Here is a 21,380-nt window from a genome sequence, read left to right on the forward strand (position 1 = left end):
CATTCAGATTTCTCAAGACCAGGGTGAGGTCAAGATCACTTTATATGGGTCCATATAATCACCTGCAGCATCCACTTCAGGACCTGCCGTTAGAAAATAAATCTCTCTCTTTGGTAAAGTTCCTTTCCTTGTGTTAAAAACTGCCTGGACTACTAGAGGAAGCAGCTTTCAAAACTTCTGCCCAACAGTGGCAGAGAGCAGGTGAGGGTTTCCTTGTAGCTCTTGCTTTCAGAAGGCACGTGCAGGGAGTTGATAGTTTAGTGCTGGAATGAGAGGAACACTTGGTGTTTTCTCAGCCCTTCTTTTCTGGTCAATGCAAGGGTCAAGAATTTGACTTAATAGAACACATTTCTTGTTATTTCTGGAAGGTTTTTTTCCCATGGAGAAGTCGTATCTTTTATGTTGAGAGTTTCCTTTCTCTATATACCTTTCCCCTTCCCACCACCCAGTTGTGCACCCCCCTTTTTTGTGTGTGTGGGGGTTTTTTTTGTTTTTTGTTTTTTGTTTTTTTTTTTTAGGGCTGCACCTGCAGCATATGGAGGTTCCCAGGCTAGGGGTCAAATTGGAGCTGTAGCTGCCGGCCTATGCCAGAGACACAGCACACAGCAACGCGGGATCCGAGCTGCGTCTGCGACCTACACCACAGCTCACGGCAAAGCCAGATCCTTAAACCACTGAGCGAGGCCAGGGATCAAACCCGCAACCTCATGGATACTAGATTCATTTCCGCTGAGCTGTGTGGGGAACTCTCTGCCCCTTTTTATAATCTGATGAAAGTCATTAAAACATGATGAAAGTGAAACAGCTGGACAATAGGCATAGTTTTTGAGGGCATGGTCTATCTGTGAACATGATATGGGTATGGAGTTTAGATAGCCCAGTGAAGGGAGCAGCTCATGGCCAGTGCCCAGTGGACATCCTTCATGTAACCTGTTACCCATCCCAGGGGCCCTATTATGCAGGGGTATTTTCAATATATATATATATATTTTTTTTTTTTGTCTTTTGTCTTTGTTGTTGTTGTTGTTGTTGCTATTTCTTGGGCCGCTCCCGTGGCATATGGAGGTTCCCAGGCTAGGGGTTGAATCGGAGCTGTAGCCACCGGCCTACGCCAGAGCCACAGCAACGCGGGATCCGAGCCGCGTCTGCAACCTACACCACAGCTCACGGCAACGCCGGATCGTTAACCCACTGAGCAAGGGCAGGGACTGAACCCGCAACCTCATGGTTCCTAGTCGGATTCGTTAACCACTGCGCCACGACGGGAACTCCATGCAGGGGTATTTTCAATATTAATTGTGGTATGAAGGCAGCTGCAGTCCTTAAAAAAAAAAAAATACCCTAAATTATTTTTATCATGGCCAAAGAAAAATTTATAGCTAGGTTTTATAGATGGAGCTTACTTTTCCTCTCCATTATTAAGCACCACTGTAGAATGTATAATAATTTTTTCTTTGTACCATATATACTTACACTAGTAGCAATGAGAAAAAATTTTATTTCTAGGAATAAATGGAACCAGTATAGGTTGAGAAATATGTACATTCTGTAGAAGAGTCACTGTAAGTAAGGTGCTGATATTTTACTTTAAAGCCAAGTAATCTGCCTTTTTAAAAAAGTTTCTAATCAAAAATTTCCTCCCCAATAGGTTGCCTTTTAACTGTGCCTAGGAGTTTCTATTGTGGCTCAGTATTAACAAACCCAGCTAGTATCCATGAAGATATTGGTTTGATCCCTGGCCTCACTCAGTGGCTAAAGGATCTGGTGTTGCCGCGAGCTGTGGTGTAGGTTGCAGATGAGACTCTGATCTGGCGTTGCTGTGACTATGGCATAGGCCAGCAACTGCAGCTCCAATTTGCCCCCCTAGCCTGGGAACCTCCATATGCCGCAGCTGCAGCCCTAAAAAGGCAAAAAAAATAAGTGAAATAAAATAACATAACATAAAATAAAATAAAATAAAACTGTGTATATCAAGAGGATTAGTAGATTTTTAGATAGGATGCATATACAGTTTTTAGTTTAACGTGCAGCCTAGCTAAGATCCCTTTGGGATTGTTTTAAGATTTTTACATGTTTTTACCTCCTTTTGGGTCACTTTTTGCATTTACAAACTTGATATAATTTGCCTTCATATAGTTGAGTCACTCTTCTGGAATAGAATTTGAATTTTGCTGAAGTGAGTAAAATTTGATATATGATTTAAGAAGAGCTGCTTACAAATTGCTGTATAATCACATCTCTTTAAATTCATGCAAGAAAATTTTAAGGTAATCTGGAATGTGCTGGTTACAGCAACTGTTTGGGATTCCAAGAATAAACACCTCCCTTATTTAGGAATACTTAAACTCATGGTTATTTTACGTAAAATGCTAAAATAAGTTTGAGCTACACACCAGGTTAACACTGACATCTTGACTGAATGCCATCACTTGCCTTCAAGAGGAAAGAAAGCCCCGACTTCGAAGAGATGTTATTTTATGGTTCTGTTGAAGGAACCCTTAGCCTCCTATTCAAATGAATTAAAATGTAGGTCTCAAAGGGGGGAGGGGAACTGCCTTTAAAAATAAATATGAGATATAAAATCTTACGTGGCGGGTTTTGGAATAGCTGTTGGGAAGGAATGTAATTGCCCTTCCTCTAGTCCCGAGACCTTATCAGAAGTGGGATTTAGAGTCTCACGTGAACCCTTTCCTAGTAAAAGATTTTGGATAAATAAGCAAACACAACTGGTAAGATACAGAGAACTAATGAAAGCTATACGATCACCCATCTGGTAAAAAGTTGTCCCTGCAGAATTCAAGCAATCATAAAATCACAGAAAAAAAAAATGTATGTAATCAAGATACGCTTGCAGTGTGGGCAAAAAATCCCTGCCCTGTGCTGTAAAACACTAGCCCTGACATGTCTCAGTAGCCAGAATAGAACCAGGGGTTTTGTACACACTTATGATTTCTTATCAAGAATCTGAGACTTGTTCTTAAGCTTTTGGAAATGATAGGTGTGAACGAATAGACATTTAGAGATAGGGTATGTCATCTTGTTTGATTTAAATGATAAAGTAATATATATGCTGTTGAACTCTTATCGCTGATGATTTTTGGTTAAGTAAGCTTCCAGTATTTGGTTTATCAAATATGATGGAGACTGGAAAATAAACACATCAAGTCACTTACTCTTTGGGAAGAATTTGTGGGTTTGTTGCTCTTTTTAAAACAGGAACCTTAGAATAATCTGTCAAACTATTTCTATTTCTTGGCGTATTCCCAACAGGGAAACAAAAAAGATGCCACTGAGGATTTATATGCATGGAAAGCTTCAAAGCTGACAACCAACTAGTTGATACACATTTGAGACGCATTTAAGATAAGCCTTAATTGCAGTCAATAATCTTATAAGGAGATATATCCAAAGTAAGCATAATGCCCACTTGAGGAAAGAACACTGCTTGTGTTTGGATAGCGTAGAAGCAGTAATCCTGTAATATTTATTTTAGAGTACTTTAGATAGCTTTTGTTTATGCTTAATATATGGGTTGTTCTGTATCAAGATTTCTTGGCATTATTGGCATTTTGGATGATCTTTTGATGTGGGAGCCGCTCTGTCCATTGTAGGATGCTTAGCAATATCCCTGGCTTTTACCCACTAGGTGCCAGAAGCACTCCCTAGTTATGACAATAAAAACTCTCTCTAGACATGACCAAATATCCCCTGGGATGGGGTGCAAAATTGCTCCTGGTTGGGAACCACTGATTTGTACACCGGTAGGTTTATTTGTATCTGTATATCTACAGCTTTATCTGCATCCCTATGTGAGCATATTTAAGTACCCAAACATATGGTTGAAGAGCATTCAGTTTTATTCTTTCAAGATCAAAGAATAGAAGACAGTATAGGAAGTCACTGATGTTTTGATGGACTTCATATGAAAGCGTAATTAGAGGGATTGAAATTAGAGAACGTGTGTTTTACCTTTGGTAGGCAGAGTTTGGTCACTGAACTAAAGAAATGCTGTAGTTAGTTAAAATGTTTTCATTTCAGAATACCAAGGAACATTTTACTTAATGTGTTGTTCCTTTTTTACATTTGAAATTGCATAGGGTTGTGCAAGAAGTAAGGCCCAGGAGACCCGCTGAGGGTATTCAGTATAAATATGTCATGTCATTAGAGACCTTAAACTTTGTTTTCAGTGGAAAGTCTCTGAGGTCCTTAGTCATTTGATTGCAGCATGAACTACAAAGTCTGGCAGTCCAAGGAAAATAACTCAGATTTTATCTTATATGACTTTCCATTTCTGTTTTGCTTTAAGGCTTGGCAATGCTTTGGCAAACCCGAACCGTGGTTCACCTGAATTTGAAGTGGACTGAGTCATATGCACGGAAAAATAAATGGCTTAGCTCCACACCAAAGCTGCCAATTGCAGGTACTCCTGAGGCTGATCCAGAGGCAGTTGCCTTATCCGTTGAGTACCTACTATGTGCCTGGCCATGGTGCTACCGTGGCCAAGGGGCCACATAGAGCCTCTACCCTAGAGGGAGACGGACATGGAAATAGATCATTTCAGCACACAGTGTGGCGTGGTGCATGGGTTGCCTTGGAGCTTGGATTTGGAACTTGGCAAAGGAGAATCCGGTGCAGCCAGGGGTGGGCAAAGTGGTGCCGAGAAAAGCTTTCCCAAGGTGGTTTTTTTTTTTTTCCTTTCAGTTGTTTAAAATATAATTGACATATGGCATAGTATAAGTTTAAGGTGTATTACATAGTGATTTGATGTGCATATGTCATGAAATGAGTATCCCAGTAAATTTCATGATCATCTCCATACTGTTTTCTTTCTTTCTTTCTTTCTTTTTTTTTTTTTTTTGGCTAAATTCCATAGGCACCTGCAGCCTATGGACGTCCCCAGGCTAGGGGTTGCATTGGAGCTACAGCTGCCGGCCTACACCACAGCCACAGCAACACAGGATCTGAGCCGCGTCTGTGACCGACACCACAGCTCAGGGCAACACTGGATCCTCGACCCACTGAGCGAGGCCAGGGATCGAACCTGCTTCCTCATGGATACTAGTCAGATTCGTTTCCATTGAGCCATGACGGGAACTCCTCCATACTGTTTTCCATAGAGGCTGCACCATCATCTCAGATAGACAATTAAAGAAACAGAAGAAATTTTTTTCCTAGTGATGAGAACTCTTAGGATTTATTCTCTTAACAACTTCCATGTATAACATGCAGCAGTGCTCGTTATTTTTACCGTGCTGTTCATCATATCCCTCGCAGGTGTTTATCTGGGAAGCGTGTACCTTTGACCACCTTTATTCAGCTCCCCCTCCCCTGACCAGCACCCGCCCCCCGCCCCCTGCCCCTGGAAGCCACAAATCTGGTCTGTTTTTCTTTGAATGTGTTTGTTTTTGAAATATAATTAACCTACCACACTACGTTAGTTCCTGTTACACAACATGGTCTTTCAGTCTTTCTGTACGTTTCAAAATGATCATGATGATATGTCACCATACAGAGACTCTGTTCCCCACACTGTACTTTTCATACCTGAGCCTCCTTTACTTTGCACCTGAAGTTTGTGCCTTTGACTCTCTCTCATCTATTTCTTCCTTCCTTCCCTCCCTCCCTCCCTCCCTCCTTTCTTTCTTTCTTTCTTTCTTTCTTCCTTCCTTCCTTCCTTCCTTCCTTCCTTCCTTCCTTCCTTCCTTCCTTCCTTCCTTCCTTCCTTCCTTCCTTCCTTCCTTCCTTTCCTTTCTTTCTTTCTTTCTTTCTTTCTTTCTTTCTTTCTTTCTTTCTTTCTTTCTTTTCTTTCTTTAAAATTTTCAGGGCTGCACCCATGGCAATAAGAGGTTTCTGGGCTGGAGTCGAATCAGAGCTGTAGCCACCAGCCTACACCACAACCACAGCAACGCCAGATCCAAGCCACGTCTGCAACCTACACCACAGCTCATGGCAATGCCGCTGGATCCTTAACCCACTGAGCGAGGCCAGGGATCAAACCTGCATCCTCATGGATACTAGTCAGGTTCGTTAACCACTGAGCCAAGATGGGAACTCTGGATCTTACTCTAAACATCACCGGAAAGCCATTGGAGTTCTTTAGACAGTAAAACTCTCCTGTGCTGTTCTATAAGCCACTGCAGCTTGTAAACAGCTACACTTGGTCGGTTTTCGTTTCTGCAAGACTCTGAAATGTCATGTTAGCTATTAGTACAGATAGAAAAGGTGGCTTTTTGTGCACTAACCCATTTGGTTTCCCAAAACCCCAGGATGAAGCAAATGCTGTTCTTATCCCCACATTAGAGATGGAGAAATTGAAGGCCACAGAAGCTAAATAGCTTGTGCACAATTAGCCCAGCTGGGGCTTGAACTTGTTGTGAAGGTGAGTTAGGGGAGTCCCCTGGTAGCCTAGCAGTTAAGGATCCAGTGTCATGGAGTTCCCATCATGCCTCAGCAAAATGAATCTAACTATGATGCATGAGGACCCAGGTTTGATCCCTGGCTCATTCAGTGGGTTAAGGATCTGGCGCTGCCCTGAGCTGTGGGGTACGCCGCAGATGCAGCTCAGATCTGGTGTTGCTGTGGCTCTGGCTCTGGCTGTGGCTGTGGCCAGCAGCTACAGCTCCAATTTGACCCCTAGCCTGGCCACCTCCATATGCTGTGGGTGTGGTCCTAAAAAGCCCCCCCCCCCAAAAAAAAGGATCCGATGTTAACACTGCTGTGGCTCTGGTCATGGCTGTGGCACGGGTTCAATCCCTGGCCTGGGAACTTCCGAATGCCGTGGACATGGCCAAAAAAAAAAAAAGATGAGTTTATGAGTTAGGTAACCTGTCTACCATCTCACAGCTAGCTTGGTGGGATTGGAGTTCAAAGCCAGTTAGTCTGACTTGTGATGAGTGCTGTCTGTACTTCACTCTTCATGCCGTCACCTCTGCCCAGACCTGTAGCTTCATGCCAGCCTGGCCCTGTTAGCTGGCCTCCCGGCTTCCATCTTGCCTGATACCACTGTTGATGTCCTCAGAGCGGGCCTTACAGCTCCCTCACTGCCTCTTCCCTCCAACAAAAGCCTTCAAGGACCTTCTGATTTAGTGCATTTCAAAACATTCAGACTGGCCGTCAGGGCCCTCCAGACAGAATCTGGGTGCTGACCGTCTGTCTCCCCAGCCAACCTTGCCTTCCCTCATCACCTCCCTCTCCTCTGCAGCCAGATGGGTCTCTGTTTGACTTCTGAAGGAAGCCTGTGCACACTGGGGGCTGCAGCCTCCCTCACCCCCTTCTCTCTGCCCAGGACTCCCCTTCCTCCTGCCTTCTTCCTTCCAAGGTTCAAGCCTTGTTCCTCAGAATGGCCATGCCCTTTTGATTCCATCTCCTAAACGTGCAGACCATTTGTCAGTGTCACTCCCTGAGCCAGCCCTTAGGTTGAAACATGGTTTTGTCCTGTCACCCTAACTGAGCTGTCATCTCTTAAAAACCAACAAATCGTATCTTTTGGGATTTCACCTTCTCAATATCTTCAGCAAGGGCGTGACAGTCCCCCACTCTAGCTTTTTAATGAGCACCTACTAGGTACTCAGTGAAGTATTGGTAAGGCTTTGGGGAGGAAGAAGTGAGAGAAACTATAATTACACAGAAGGTGTGGTCACTCCACAGCATATGACTTACCAGTGGCCCCTTTGGGAATGTATTTCAGGAAAATCAGGCTTTTTCCCATTCCCCGAATATTGGTGATGCTTTGGTTGCTGGGCCAGTTCCCCAAACGGCTCCATTTTTGCTAAAAAGAAAACTCGATCTGTGAGGCTTCGTATCCTCTCTGCTACTTACATTTGTTTTTCTGATATTAAAACAAGTGCTGCTGGGTTTGAGAGGGTGTCGAGGGTTTTTTTTTTTTTTTCCTCCTTTGCTACTTCTAACTAGTCCAGATGGCTATGCAATTCACAGACTCAAATATGTCCAGATCATGAAAATCCAAAGGCCTCCCTGTTTGGGTAGAGGCCATATGTTTAAGCATTGTTGTTGCCTGTGTGGGTCCACAGAACGTGCTGAAAAATCTAACAGTGGAACTTGCATTTCCTACGGGGTCCAACTGAATACGTTTCTGTCTTTTCCTCCTGGTCGGGAGGGGAGGAGAAGGGAGGGGAGGAGAGCTAGGGTCACCTCACAAGTGATTACCTTTTCTCTAAGCAAGGAAGGTAGGGAGAGATTATAAAGAATGGAACCAAGTCTGTATGACTAAACAATAGAGCCTGCTCTCTATCAGCATTTCGGTAAGATCAGCACCAGATGAATGGAAAGGTTTTTTTTGTTTGTTTATTTGTTTTTAAAGAAATTTCCAGCCATTAGCCTAAAATTAACTGAGTTTATAGTTTTCAAATATGAGTGTGTTTCCGAGTTCCTGAGAAGCCTAAAAAAATACAAATTTTTGGAGTTCCCATCATGGCGCAGTGGTTAACAAATCTGACTAGGAACCATGAGGTTGAGGGTTCGATCCCTGGCCTTGCTCAGTGGGTTAAGGATCCGGCGTTGCCGTGAGCTGTGGTGTAGGTCACAGACATGGTTCGGATCCCGCGTTGCTGTGGCCCTGGTGTATAGGCTGGCGGCTACAGCTCTGATTCGACCCCTAGCCTGGGAACCTCCATGTGCCACGGGAGTGAGCCTAGAAAAGGCAAAAAGACACACACACACACAAAAATTTAGGGGGCGGGATCACATCGTCCGCATTAACCAGCATCTGATTAATCCGGGGTTCCCTAGCACCCCACTGTGAGAATCTGACCTAGATTATAAGGCAAACATTTCAAGAAACAGTATTTTCAATGAGAAAAGACATCAACCATCAAATTTAATGCTCCGATTCTTGCCCCGTTGATGTTAGACTGTTGGCTTTCTCTTCTGTGAGCTCTTTTGCCTGTGGGCTGGAATCTGTGTTGTTCATCCCATCTTGTTGTCAAGCCTCTGAAGGCATCCATTCTTACCACTCTAGTTCCTCCCACCTAGGCCTCTGTATCTTTTCTAGAAAAGAGTTCATGCATTTCCTAAACTAAAGCATTCTTTTCAAGCTAAGCATCTCTAGTGTTTAAAATATTCGGGAGTTCCCGTCATGGCTCAGTGGGTTATGAATCCGACTAGGAATCATGAGGTTGTGGGTTTGATTCCTGGCCTTGCTCAGTGGGTTAGGGATCCGGTGTTGCCGTGAGCCATGGTGTAGGTTGCAGACGCAGCTTGGATCCCGCGTGGCTGTGGCTGTGGTGTGGGCCAGCAGCTGTAGTTCCAATTCGACCCCTAGCCTGGGAATCTCCATATGCCTTGGGTGTGGTCCTAGAAAAGACAAAAATAAAATAAAATAAAATAAAATACTCATTTTATTAGAATATATAACTCTTCCTATTATGACTGTCTTGCCATAGGTATGGTTTGTAGAGAGACCTCTGGTGATGGATGCTTGGTTTCTCCTTTTCACTTGAACTGCTCTGTTTGGCTGGGAGGACTGTTCGACGCACCATCATTTCACATCTAGAATTGAATTCTTCTGTTTGTTTAATTGGGATTTATTGGACACCTACTATGTATCAAACACTCTGGCACTGGGACGTCAGAGTAAACAGTAGTTAACGCACTCTTATTCTCATTAAATTTATAGTCTAGTGGGGGGAGAAAGATAATAAATATGTTGAAAAGGGTTATGGAAAAAAATCAATCCGGAAGGAAGGGTAGCCTGCTGGGTGTGGAGCCGGGGCTGCAAAGACGTCTTCTGTGATGGTTAGCGAGAAGGTGGCATTTGAGAAAAGACTCAACAGGAGAGGAGTGGGCAAGCCATGGGGACACTTGGAGCCACGGCAATCTGGCCAGAGGAAACAGCCAATGCAAAGGGCCTGAGATGGGAATGTGTTGCAGGTCTTGAGGGACCAGCAAGGAGGCCAGCGGCAGGACGGGGGTAGGATAAGCCCGCAGGGAGAACACTGGTGAGACTCAGAGAAGAAATAGGCCATTGTAAGGACTTGGGCTTCTTCCCTGAATGAACGGGAAGCCATCGCAAAGTTTTGAGCAGAGGAGGGATGTGATCTGACTTGGATTTTCAAAGCATCCCTTTGGCTCTGGGCTGAGAATAGACTCTGGGGGGAGCATGGCAGTGCTGGCGGGACCTGCCAGGAGGCTACAGCAGAATCCAGGAGGAGACGGATGGCTTGGGCCTGTGTGAGTCCCGTGGAGGGGGTGGCAGGCGGTCAGCTTTGGATATAATTGGAAAGATGAGCCAACAGAATCTTTTGATGATGTGGTGGAGGAAGGGCGAGAGAAAGAGTGGATTCAAGGATGCTTTTTGGCCTGAGTCACCGGAACTGAGTCACTTCCCCATCAAAGGAGATGGGGAAGGCGGTGGGTGGGGGGAAATGAGGAATTCAGTTTTGCTCATATGATTGAGATGCCTGATGCCATCCAAGGGGAAGAGCTGTGGACAGTTGTATATATGAGTCTGGTGCTCGGGAGATAATTACAGACTTAGAGCATATGCGAAGGCAAATAATATTTTGGAAAGTTTACTTCCTTAAAAAAAAATCTTGCTTTGTATTTGAACTGTTAATGCATGTGTGCGCATGTATGTATGTACATGTGTGTATGATTATATATGTGTGTGTGCATATCATTCTCTCTGTATATAATTGCATAATTAGCCGAATCGCAGGTATATATGTGTGTTCTGCTAATTATGCCTCCCGGCTTGCAGTTGCTTTGTTTCTAGGCTGTTGTGGACTTTCTGACCTTTGGCACAGACTGACTTGATTCACTAAGTCATTCTTTGTTTCCTGAGGTGTCGCTCCAGACCCACCCCTCTGACCATCCATTTATCATTATCATTCACCATATTGGGCTTGTGTTCACTCTTTGGGGCTTTGTATCTTAGACCAGATTACCACTGCTGAACATGGTTAAAACCTGATTATCTCTGGGAAGTTCTTTTCCACGGGGTGGTTACCAGAGCCTTGGAGAGTGTGTGAACTTAGCACGGCAGCCTTCTCCGTCATGAGACCATGCGACCATGCTTGGTGCACTTGATCCACGGTGGCGCAGTTCATTTGTGTAAGCAACTTGACAGATGTCCTTACTGAGGCATCAAATTGGATGGTGTCTGCTAACAAATCTAATGGGAAAAAAGAAAGGAGAATTGGAAGGATTATCTTTTTTTTTTTTTTTCAGGATTAAATTTGTGCTCTTCAGCCGTTTGATACCCTGTAGTTAATGCTGCTTTATTAGAAGCCTATACAGTTCTTCACATGGGTGTCAAAATAATTTCAGTGAAAATGATGTTGTGTGGACTCATCAAGCTGAAGTATTCGTCTTGTGATTACAGATGGGTTATTGTCTGCTGTTCCACTGTCTTCCAAGCCTTGTGCTGGACGAGCTAGACTTAACACTCTCCATTAATTTCCTCTGGCACTTCACATGGTTAGCCGGGCCACGGACGCGACGGCCTTTAATAAATGTTTTTTCAATCCTGCAATGCTCCTTGTTAACGGATGTCCTTCATAAATTGTATTTGCCGAAGTGATAATTACTCATCAAGCAGCAAAACCAAATCTACCTCCAAGTACAATGAAGATGTTCTTTTGTGAAATCATTAAGATACAGAAGTTCAACATGCAGAGTAATTTAGTTCTGCTTTATAATGCTATCTTTGGGGATTCTATCTTTGGGGAGCATGTCTATCAGAGCCAATCAAATTGGAAAGGACCCATCATCACCAGTGCACCTCATAAATGCCCCTGCTTCACAGTGACCGTCTCCCTACATAGATATGGTCCTTAAAACCATTAGAGGTGGCCTGTTTCTTTCATAATGTTTTAAAATGCTCTTTAGAGTAGTTAACTCTTTAACCTGCTATTTCTTTATGTGAAATATTTTTGTTTTGAGTCTTAAAATCACATGGAAGAATCTTATATCGTTGGGCAGGGGATGTTTGAAGGAACATCAGTGGAGAGTTACCAGCCAGAAAGTTGGGAAATAGGCCAAATTAAGGTGACTTAACATGCATAATTTAGAAATTCATGTTTAGCTGGTTTGTACAATGCATAAACTTTACCATGATGTGAAATTAGGATATCAGCTTTTTTAAGGAGGATTCAGGGAAAAGAAGATAGTATTGTCAATAAAGCATTTGGAATAGGTTTCCCAAAGGGTGTTCCCGCAGGATGTTGTGGGGGAAACAAAAAGGAAGTGTTCCACAGCAAATTTGGGGGTGAAGAGCTTATTGTCTCCCACTTATGGAGAAATGTCAGCTTCATCCAGGTAGGACCCTTATTATCTTTTTCGTCATTTTGTCTCCAGTGTCTTGCACATTGTAAGCACGTAAATATTTACTGAAGAGTAAACTGCAGGACTTCTCAGAGCCTTTAACTTTATGGTGAGCATTGTGACTCATCTAAGCGAGAGGAGTGATCTGCAGCCTTTCCCAAACTTACTGGACTTTGGAACCCTTTTCTTGAGGAGCATTTTACCAGACTTAGATACTTTGAGGTCCCCTATGGACAACTCCAGCTTTGGGTAAGATGATTAAAAATAAAGTTTTAAAATTGATCACTGAGTGAAATATTCAAGTTTTTGTGGCGATTGGAAGTACATCATACAGATTGCGAGGGAGGAGGGATGTCAGATTTCCATGATTGAATCTGTGATTTGGGGCAAGAAAGAATCATAGAAAGCTGCCATTTTCTGACCCCGGGAAGTCTCAGTGTGCTCATCTGTAAAACAGGGCCAGTAAGGACATTTCTCTAACTGGTTGTTGGGAGAATAAATTACATTTGGTCCCCCTCTGGAAAGTTAAATGAGATAATGCATGTGGAGGACTTTGCCAGTATTACCATTCTCATCATCATCAAAAGCTAAGTGATAAAACTGCTTCAGTTAGAATGAGTGATTATGATACAGTCATCTTAACTTTATGAAGTTAAAATGTGATCGACCTTTCTCCCTCTTGTACTCCCTTCAACAAATACTGGGGGGCTCACAATATGCCAGGCATTGTTGTTAGTTCTGGGGTAGATGGTGGTGAACACAGCTGAGGGCCCTTCCCTTGTGGACCTAGGGTTTTTGGGTAATTTAATGTGTTTACGATGGCATGGTCTCTTAGAACATCAAGTAAATTTGAGTGTACACAATTCAGTTGAAGTTAATTGTTCGGAGGTCATTATGTTAGAACTCTACCCCCAAAGGATCGCTTTTTTCTCTCCGAATCGGATCTGTTCTTACACAAAACAAATAAGATTCAGAGATCATCATTTAAAACAAAATAAATAAAATTCAGCTAGCATTACCAGATAAGGTAAATCCAAAGAAAAGTGGCATCCCTTTCTTCCTGCTCAGGTTCATCACTCCGTAGTAGGGTGACCGGATATAACAAATACAAACACACAACACTTGGTTAAATTTGAATGCCCAGCAAATTAAAAAAAAAAATAATTAGTGTAAGTATATCCCAAACACTGCACGGGATATACTTATACTTTTTTTTTGTCTTTTTGCTATTTTCTTGGGCCGCTTTCACGGCATATGGAGGTTCCCAGGCTAGGGGTCGAATCGGAGCTGTAGCCACTGGCCTATACCAGAGCCACAGCCATGTGGGATCCAAGCTGCGTCTGCAACCTACACCACAGCTCACGGCAACGCTGGATCGTTAACCCACTGAGCAAGGGCAGGGACCGAACCCGCAACCTCATGGTTCCTAGTTGGATTCGTTAACCACTGCGCCACGACGGGAACTCCGGAATATACTTATACTTTTTAAGAAGTGGGTTTTTTGGTTGGTTTGTTTTTTGAAAGCCAGATTGAACTGGGCATTCTGTATTTCTCTGACTACTCTCCTGCTCTAAACCAGAAGCCCAGCCACCTGCACAGGAGATGATTGCCTGCAAAGTGTTTGACACCATCTTTGTAAAGGAGATATTTTCACCCAAGCAGAACAGGAATCTTTGCTTCTCTTTGAGATGATTTATAACTGTTCCCGCCTGATCGCCAAGTGTTTCCAAATTAAAAGCCATTAATTACGGCCTTATATAGATACAAAAGATATGCAAGGAGTGCTTTGTAATTCCAGCTCAGTACTTCAGGTGAGAGCTTTTCAAATTACGTGGACCACTGGAGCCACCTGCTTGAGTAACTGCAGCGCGGCCGTCGCGTGGCTCATCAGCACACGCCGTGCCAGTGTTGTTACTGATTTTTCTCATTTCTCCAGGGCAAATACTAATTAATGGATACAATTCACAGCTGATTAGCTGTAGTTTCTTCAGTAATTACATTCGCATGCTAACTGTTCAGAAGAGGATTTCTAACCCAGTTCTTATTTCACTCTAAGCTTAATTTGTTTTTTGAATTGTTTAGGCCCTTAGTTTAATAGCCATTTTATTTTTCTTTGTTGTTTTAGGTGCTATTAGATAATAAGTGAGTTTAATCTTAAAAAATACTCTCTGATAATGAGCTGTTTGCCTTAAATGGATTTCTAATTCCTCCCCGCAAAAAAAAACTACATTTAAATAACAGTAAAGTTGTGGTACAGGCTGTAGGGAGGTTTGGGGAAAAGGACTGGTACACAGAATACACATCGCGACCCAAGTTCTCATAGAACCCCCAAAGAACATTTGAAGTGGAGGCCCGAGATCTTAATTTTAGGATCATTAATTCATCAAACCCTCCAAGACAGAAACCTATCCTTTCTCTTGCGTATATTTAACACTGTAGAAAAATGGGAGAAAATATGTGTGCATGTGCACGTACTTTGCTCATGTGTGTTTGTTTTTTTTTTTTAAATCTTTTTAAAAACATTTTGTGAAGGTATGGTGGACATACCAAAAAATCCCTTCACATATTTAATGTACCCAACTTGATGAGTTTGGAGATCAGTATACATCTGTGAAGCCATCACCACGTGTTTCTGACATCACATGCCTGCAGAGAAACTAGATAAAGGTCTTTCTTAAGCGCAAACAAGTGCATCTTTCAGAAATTCTTATAAAGATACTTATCCAAATGAATCTGAGGGCTCATTGTGTGAGTATGTACTTAGATGTCGTTTTTCAGGGTGGGATTTTGCATCTGCGGACCATAGCAGCGTTCTGGAACCATTAGAGTCTTCGGTATAAATCCTGCTTCATTCTTGGATCCCTGACATGATAAAGTGTAGCATGTCAATCCCGCTCCTGTGCACGAATCCTACAGGTTCAGAGTCAGGGTCTGAGAGCCCCTCGGAAATAAGTGTTTGCAGGTTTATTGGAAGGAGGATTACTGGGTTTCTCATGTTTATGTGTCTGTATCTATATTTATTCTCTAGATTTATCTGTCTGTGAATCTCTGTCTCTCTAGCTAGCTAGCTATCTCTTTGGGAAAATTATGCCTATTACTTTAAATAATTACTACCTCTGTTTATAGTAGAGAATGGATACATACATTTCACCCTTTGGGGACCAAACCTATATGTTATTTGATGGATGAAAGGAAGGAAATAATACAGTTTATACAAAGAAGGGCATTCTTTTGCCATTTAAAAATCATGAAAATAATAGAGCTCCAGATAATTAAGCTCACAGAGCCTTTCCATATTGCCAGACTGATAACAGAATGTTTAAAGCAACAAAACGTGCCTGCTTAGACCATCTGAACCTGAAAATACATTTTTTGCCAAAATCCAAGTTTTACATTTTGATAACAGGTCTCTAGAAGTAAAGAGCTTATGTCTGAAATGCTGATACAGTCTTATTTGTGGTGGTATGAATGGGCTATTGTGTCAGGGAATTAAGTAAAAATTGCTGTGTTCATAGGATCCCGCTTACTTTTTAAACCTCTTTGCACTTAATGTTACATTGAGAGATTAAATACCACTGTTTTCAACAGCTCTGATGGGTAGAGATATGGTTTGAAACTCTGCTTGGAAATTTAAAAAATATTCTTTAGTCTTACTATTTATTTACATTCATGCCACACCCCATTCACGAGAAAAAAGAATTTGAGTCCCCGGAATTGGATTCTCTTCACTTTAATTCACATTTTAACCTACCCACACTTGTGACATCTGTTCTTGAAAAGTAAGCTATGAAATCCCAACATGCTTTAAAAAAATGTGTCAAGGTGATTTTCTTGGAAACTCTTTTCCTTCTACCCTCTGACAAATGCCAGTTCGATAAACACCACCCACTAGTGACCAGTTGGCCAAATGCTTGCAGTTCTCTCCCTTCGCTATTGGTCTTGATGAGAAACAACATCATTTTCTAGAATGATTGCGTTAGCTTAACTCTGTGCTTTATTTTTCAGAGGGCACCAAGCGACAGCATATATAGCATGGTGTTCTGAAACCTGCCACAGTTCCCATTTGGTCCGAGTCAAACCACCCTTTTATCTCATAGCATCAGTATTCTTTCCAAATCCCATCTGAGCATTAAGTAAACCCCCAGAATTCTTCTTTACGGTGCTGCGTATTAACGTAAACCAATCTGTTTTCTTTCAGTTTGGAAATAACAATAACTACATGAATATGGCTGAGGCCAACAACGCTTTCTTTGCAGCCAGCGAGGTAGGTGTCTGCTTTAATGTGTCTGTTCATGTTTTGTACGGTATTTAGATCATTTAAAAGGCTGGAAGGGAAAAGCAAAGTATCGAATTTATCTTGCTCTTACGTGGCACAAGGTAATGACTTTGGAGGAGAAATGAGAAAAACCTATTGGAAGAGAAAATAACCTGACAGGCCTTGATCCCTTGTCCATCGGCTGTTACAGACAGTAATTCACACACATATCTCTTGATGAAAAGAATATAGATGCAAATAAAAGTAAATGTAGAAGAAAGGATAGAAAATCTGTCTGTCCAAACTATATTGGTGTCTATACAGATAAGAGGTTATTTTGGAAACTAGGATGGAAGGGACTTCGAATAGAAAATACTTAAACTTCACATAGCTCTGGGGATAACTTCATTAAGTTGCCATGGTTTGGGAACAGCGTGGCAGCATGGTATTATAGTTTCTTGGGTCTTCTGTGGGAGTGATGTAAAATGTGTTTTATTTTTTGTTAGATCCTCACAGCTGAGTACAGTGCCTGGCACATAGTAGATGCTTAGTAAAAATGTAATGAATGAATGAATAAATGAATGAGTGGGCATGCTCTAAGACTTAGTGATAGCTGGGAAAACAGAGCAATGGAATCTAAAGGCAGCCCCATGATGGCTCTGGGTTTGTCTGAAGTTTACCTGCACACATGGACACGTCTCTTTGTTGCTGTTTTCACTGTATCCCCTCCTTAGACTTAGGGCTGCTGTCTAGTCACACTGACCTGCCCTCCAGGAAGAAACAAAACAAAAACAAAACAAAAGCCTCAGTCTTGATTAGATCAAGGACTGTTTTCCTAAAAATGGTGGACCGTGTGAGATTAAGATTTTAAACCAAGAACAAGCAGAAATGCAATTGGTCCAAATGGAACATTTCCTCTTGTGGGTCCTATAATAAAGTCTTCATTTTCCAAATACATTCAGATATAGGATGCGGAACCAGCCTGACCCCAGAGAATGAAAATCATAATGGCTTTGTAAATGATCTTGGTACCGGGAAGCAAGTGATATGAAAGAAATTAACGTGGAGAAATTATCAGAAAAAGTGGGGAAGCAAGAACTAAGGATATTGGTAGATGAACCATTTTTGCAGTGACCATCATCTCTAACCAAGAAGACTGCCTAGATAAGGGAATATTGTTTGGCACTGGCTGCTGTGTTGTTTGTGATAATGAGCACAAACCCCATCTGTAAGGACAACATGATGTTTCATTCTGTAGGATTTTTTTTCCCTACATTTGAATCAAACATTGATGAAAGCTCTTCTGCCAGCAGCTGTTCAGAGACAATTTAATTCCAGCTGTGATAATTCACCGTGTCAGACATTGGCTGTTATATGTTGATACAACAGTTCTCCAGATTTGCATTTTTATCAAAAGGAACAAATGTTTTGAACATTTCAGTACAGATGGTATTTAACCATGTACATACTACTTTAACATGTACAAGGTAAACACTGAAAAGTCAATATCTATAAAAAGTAATCATATAAATTCTAGCTGATTAATCTGATATTGGTCCAATGGCATCATTGCAAAAGTCAGTGTCTTTTTTTGGTTGATGCCATACATGGTTATTTTTATAATTTTAGATAGCCAGTGTTTTGATTACTCTTTTCTCTAAGGAATGCTTAACTTCACATTTAATGTCTTACCACTCAAGGAAAGTCATTTAAGAGTTTAGCATTTTCTTAGTTATATAATTTTATGGTATTGTTTTATTAGGTTATGAAATAGTGATATTTTAAATTCTAGCTTAAAATTAATTTGTCTTTAAAAATATGCTGGAGAGACATATTATGTATAAAATACATCTCCTTATTTATAAACAAACCAAAAAAAAAAAAACCTGAAAACCTCCTTAATTTTGACTGCCTAGCATAAGGCATGCTTTATGTTAGCATTTAAAAGGTAATCTTATGTAATGATTTCACTGTACATCTTTTCTTGAACAAAAATGAGGACCAAGTGTTACTGCACTCCATTATAGGATGTGCCTGATTTCCCAATCACTGCATTAAAAGTAAATTTATCTGATTTTTCAACATTTTAATGAGTGCAGACTAATTCAGGAAGACTTGAGGTTTGATGCTGTAAAGTCAAAATTGTGCCTGAAACCAATTCCCTTCCCATAGCTATCACCCCATAGATAACACCATGGGGACTCAGACACTCTGAGTTTGAAATTCACACATTTGCGTTATGTTTTCTGTCTGTGTCATGATTACCCTGACCATTTTTAAAGTACTTTAAATATTTATTGAAATAATATTTCAAGTGTTAATTACAGTGGTAATGAAAACAGCCAAATGCCACATATCAAGAATGAGTGTTTATCCGTATTGTTAATGTGATATGTTAGATTTCATTAAGCAGTAATGGGGTAGCAAATGAGTCACAAATTACAGTTGCATCTGTTACTAGACCACATTAGTGCCAAAATAACGGCAAATGCAGCCATAGGGCTACATTCATTAGCCAACAACGCTTGTGGCCAATTCATCCCTTTGTGTTTGAGAACTCGGGGTACCCCAGTAAGAAAGTGACATCTTTGGAGGGGTTGTTATTAGACTAAGTATGCCAGAAGATCTCATATTTCATTCTAGCTTTCCAATGTGTTATGATGCTCAGACGTTTTGCATCTGTTGAATCTGCTAAGAACCTCAAGATGTTTAGTTGTCCAGCCATACACTCCCATAGCTTGTGACCTCTTTATTTCCGATGAGATACAAGTAGCCGTCGATGGGTTCTATATGCAAGAAAATTTTTTTCCTTTGAGTTTATTTCTATTGTCTCTTAAATGGTGTTTAAGTTTTATCATTATTGATAGCTTGGTGCATGATGATTTTCAACTCTTAATTAGTTCTCTTAACCAATTATAGCAGATTCAAGTTATCTTGCACCGAGTCATTCTTCCAAAAGTACCATTAATAATAAATGAACTATAATGTTGACCCGCTGAGCTAGGACTAAAAATATGAGCCCCCCGCCCCAATCCCTTCACCCTACCAAAGAGGATATGCTTTCTAGACCTTGACCTGTCCCCCCACAGAAATCTAAGTTCTCTTTTAAGAAAGGTGGTTCATGGGGTTCCGCAAAACAGCCCTGATTTACATCCCAAGGCCCTGTGTGAAAACACTATCTTTAAGACTCTTAAGTAGCAGTCAAGAAAGCAGTCCATTATCTACTTAGGTCTTGAGAAAGAACACTTGTCTAAGGAAAAGAGCAGCATCTATAGCATTAGTACATTTCTATCAATATCTCTCAATGCTTGTTCTATAGTCTTTAAAAGCTGAGGACGGGCAGAAAAGTGTTCTGATAAATATATATCAAAATCTTCACATGAAAGAAAATAGCCCCCCTTCGCATTCAGATAAAAGCACTGGCTATGTAGGCTCTGATAATCCTTATGTAAAATGCGCTCTTACAAATAGTACCAGTTTCCACGGAAGCATTCATTGCACTTGAGAATAAACCAATAAGGAAATTAAAAAAGAAAACCATACAGTTAACACGACTTGCTTCACATGTTGTGGCAGAAAGTAAATACGTGTAATGTTCCCTTCTGCCCTAACGTGTGTGTGAACCACAAAAGCGTCAGCATTTTATGAAGCATGTGGATAATGTAAGCGTTTGAGCTGTTTCACTAACATATCAATAAAGTGGCAATTTGTTATATAGCCAAATCTAATGTCGCTGGTGCTCCAACTAACAACAGAGACAGATGTTGCTAATTAAGTACGCATTAAAAAACTGTTAATACTGATACTCCATTAAAACCATATGATAATGAGACTTAAATCTTTAATCAGAATGATCAGCAAAACTTTATATATGGAAGTCTGTGTTTTAAGATGTTTTCCTTTGAGAAATAAATATTGGGCCTCGCTCTATAGTGTTTGCATGTGTTCCCGCCCAGGAGAAATAAGATAATAGGATCAGAAGATGAAGATACGTGTATTTTGTTTCCTTTTAGCAGACATTCCACACACCAAGTCTCGGGGATGAGGAGTTTGAAATACCCCCAATCACGCCACCTCCAGAGTCAGACCCCGCCCTGGGCATGCCTGATGTACTGCTACCGTTTCAAGGCCTCAGCGATGCGTTGCCTTCCCAAGGAAGTGAATTCACGCCCCAGTTTCCCCCTCAAAGCCTGGATCTTCCTTCCATTACCATCTCAAGGAATCTCGTGGAACAAGACGGCGTGCTTCACAGCAGTGGGTTGCACATGGTAGGCAGCAGATGTACTGCTTGAAAGTGTTTTATTTATTGTGTTCACTTCTCAGGGTGACGATCTGAGAGCCCGTGTTCTCGTACGTGCTTGCCTGTCTCCTGGTGAGCAGGTGGACTGTTCTTCCTAGTGCCATTTAAATAGAGGTTCGGGATGAGTCCCTGGTGTTGGACAAGACGGTGTTGGGTTGGTTAACAGTTACTTGAAAGAGGATGACCCAACATGATCCTTCTGGTTTGAAATGATTTCTAAGGCTGATTCATTGGTTTGAAAACAGCCAACCTTCCCTGCCTTGGGTTTAACAAAGACGTGTACTTGAGTTGAAGGTTTGCCCAGGAGAGGTGTTTTTTTTTTCATTTTTTTTTGGTTTTGTTTTGTTTTGTTTTTTAAGAAATGAAAGCCCTTATCAGGTGCCTAGGTTTTTTGCATTTGTTGGCTTATAACCTGTTTAGGACACATGATTTGCTGCTACCTGAAATGAAATATCAGACTGTGATCTGGACAAAGGGAAAAAGAATAATTGCTTATAACCAGCGGAGGAACATATAGAGCAGGTTATTGTGTGAAATATGCCT

At 41.5% G+C, this 21,380-nt stretch overlaps 1 protein-coding gene across 3 annotated transcripts in view; it reads left to right on the top strand.

The window, feature by feature from the left end:
* TOX3 (TOX high mobility group box family member 3) overlaps positions 1-21,380 on the top strand; it is a 117,799-nt gene that overhangs the window by 69,400 nt on the left and 27,019 nt on the right. For 2 of the 3 annotated variants that reach the window (XM_047792285.1, XM_047792283.1), the window contains exons 2-3: positions 16,481-16,546; positions 20,551-20,805. In XM_047792285.1, the coding sequence (XP_047648241.1) occupies positions 16,502-16,546; positions 20,551-20,805 (300 nt within the window). In that variant the 5' untranslated portion in view covers positions 16,481-16,501. The remainder of the gene's footprint in view (positions 1-16,480; positions 16,547-20,550; positions 20,806-21,380) is intronic. The other variant, XM_047792284.1, reaches the window with a different exon arrangement.

This window comes from Phacochoerus africanus, chromosome 8 (assembly GCF_016906955.1).
Source record: "Phacochoerus africanus isolate WHEZ1 chromosome 8, ROS_Pafr_v1, whole genome shotgun sequence".
Classification (NCBI taxonomy): Eukaryota; Metazoa; Chordata; class Mammalia; order Artiodactyla; family Suidae; genus Phacochoerus; species Phacochoerus africanus.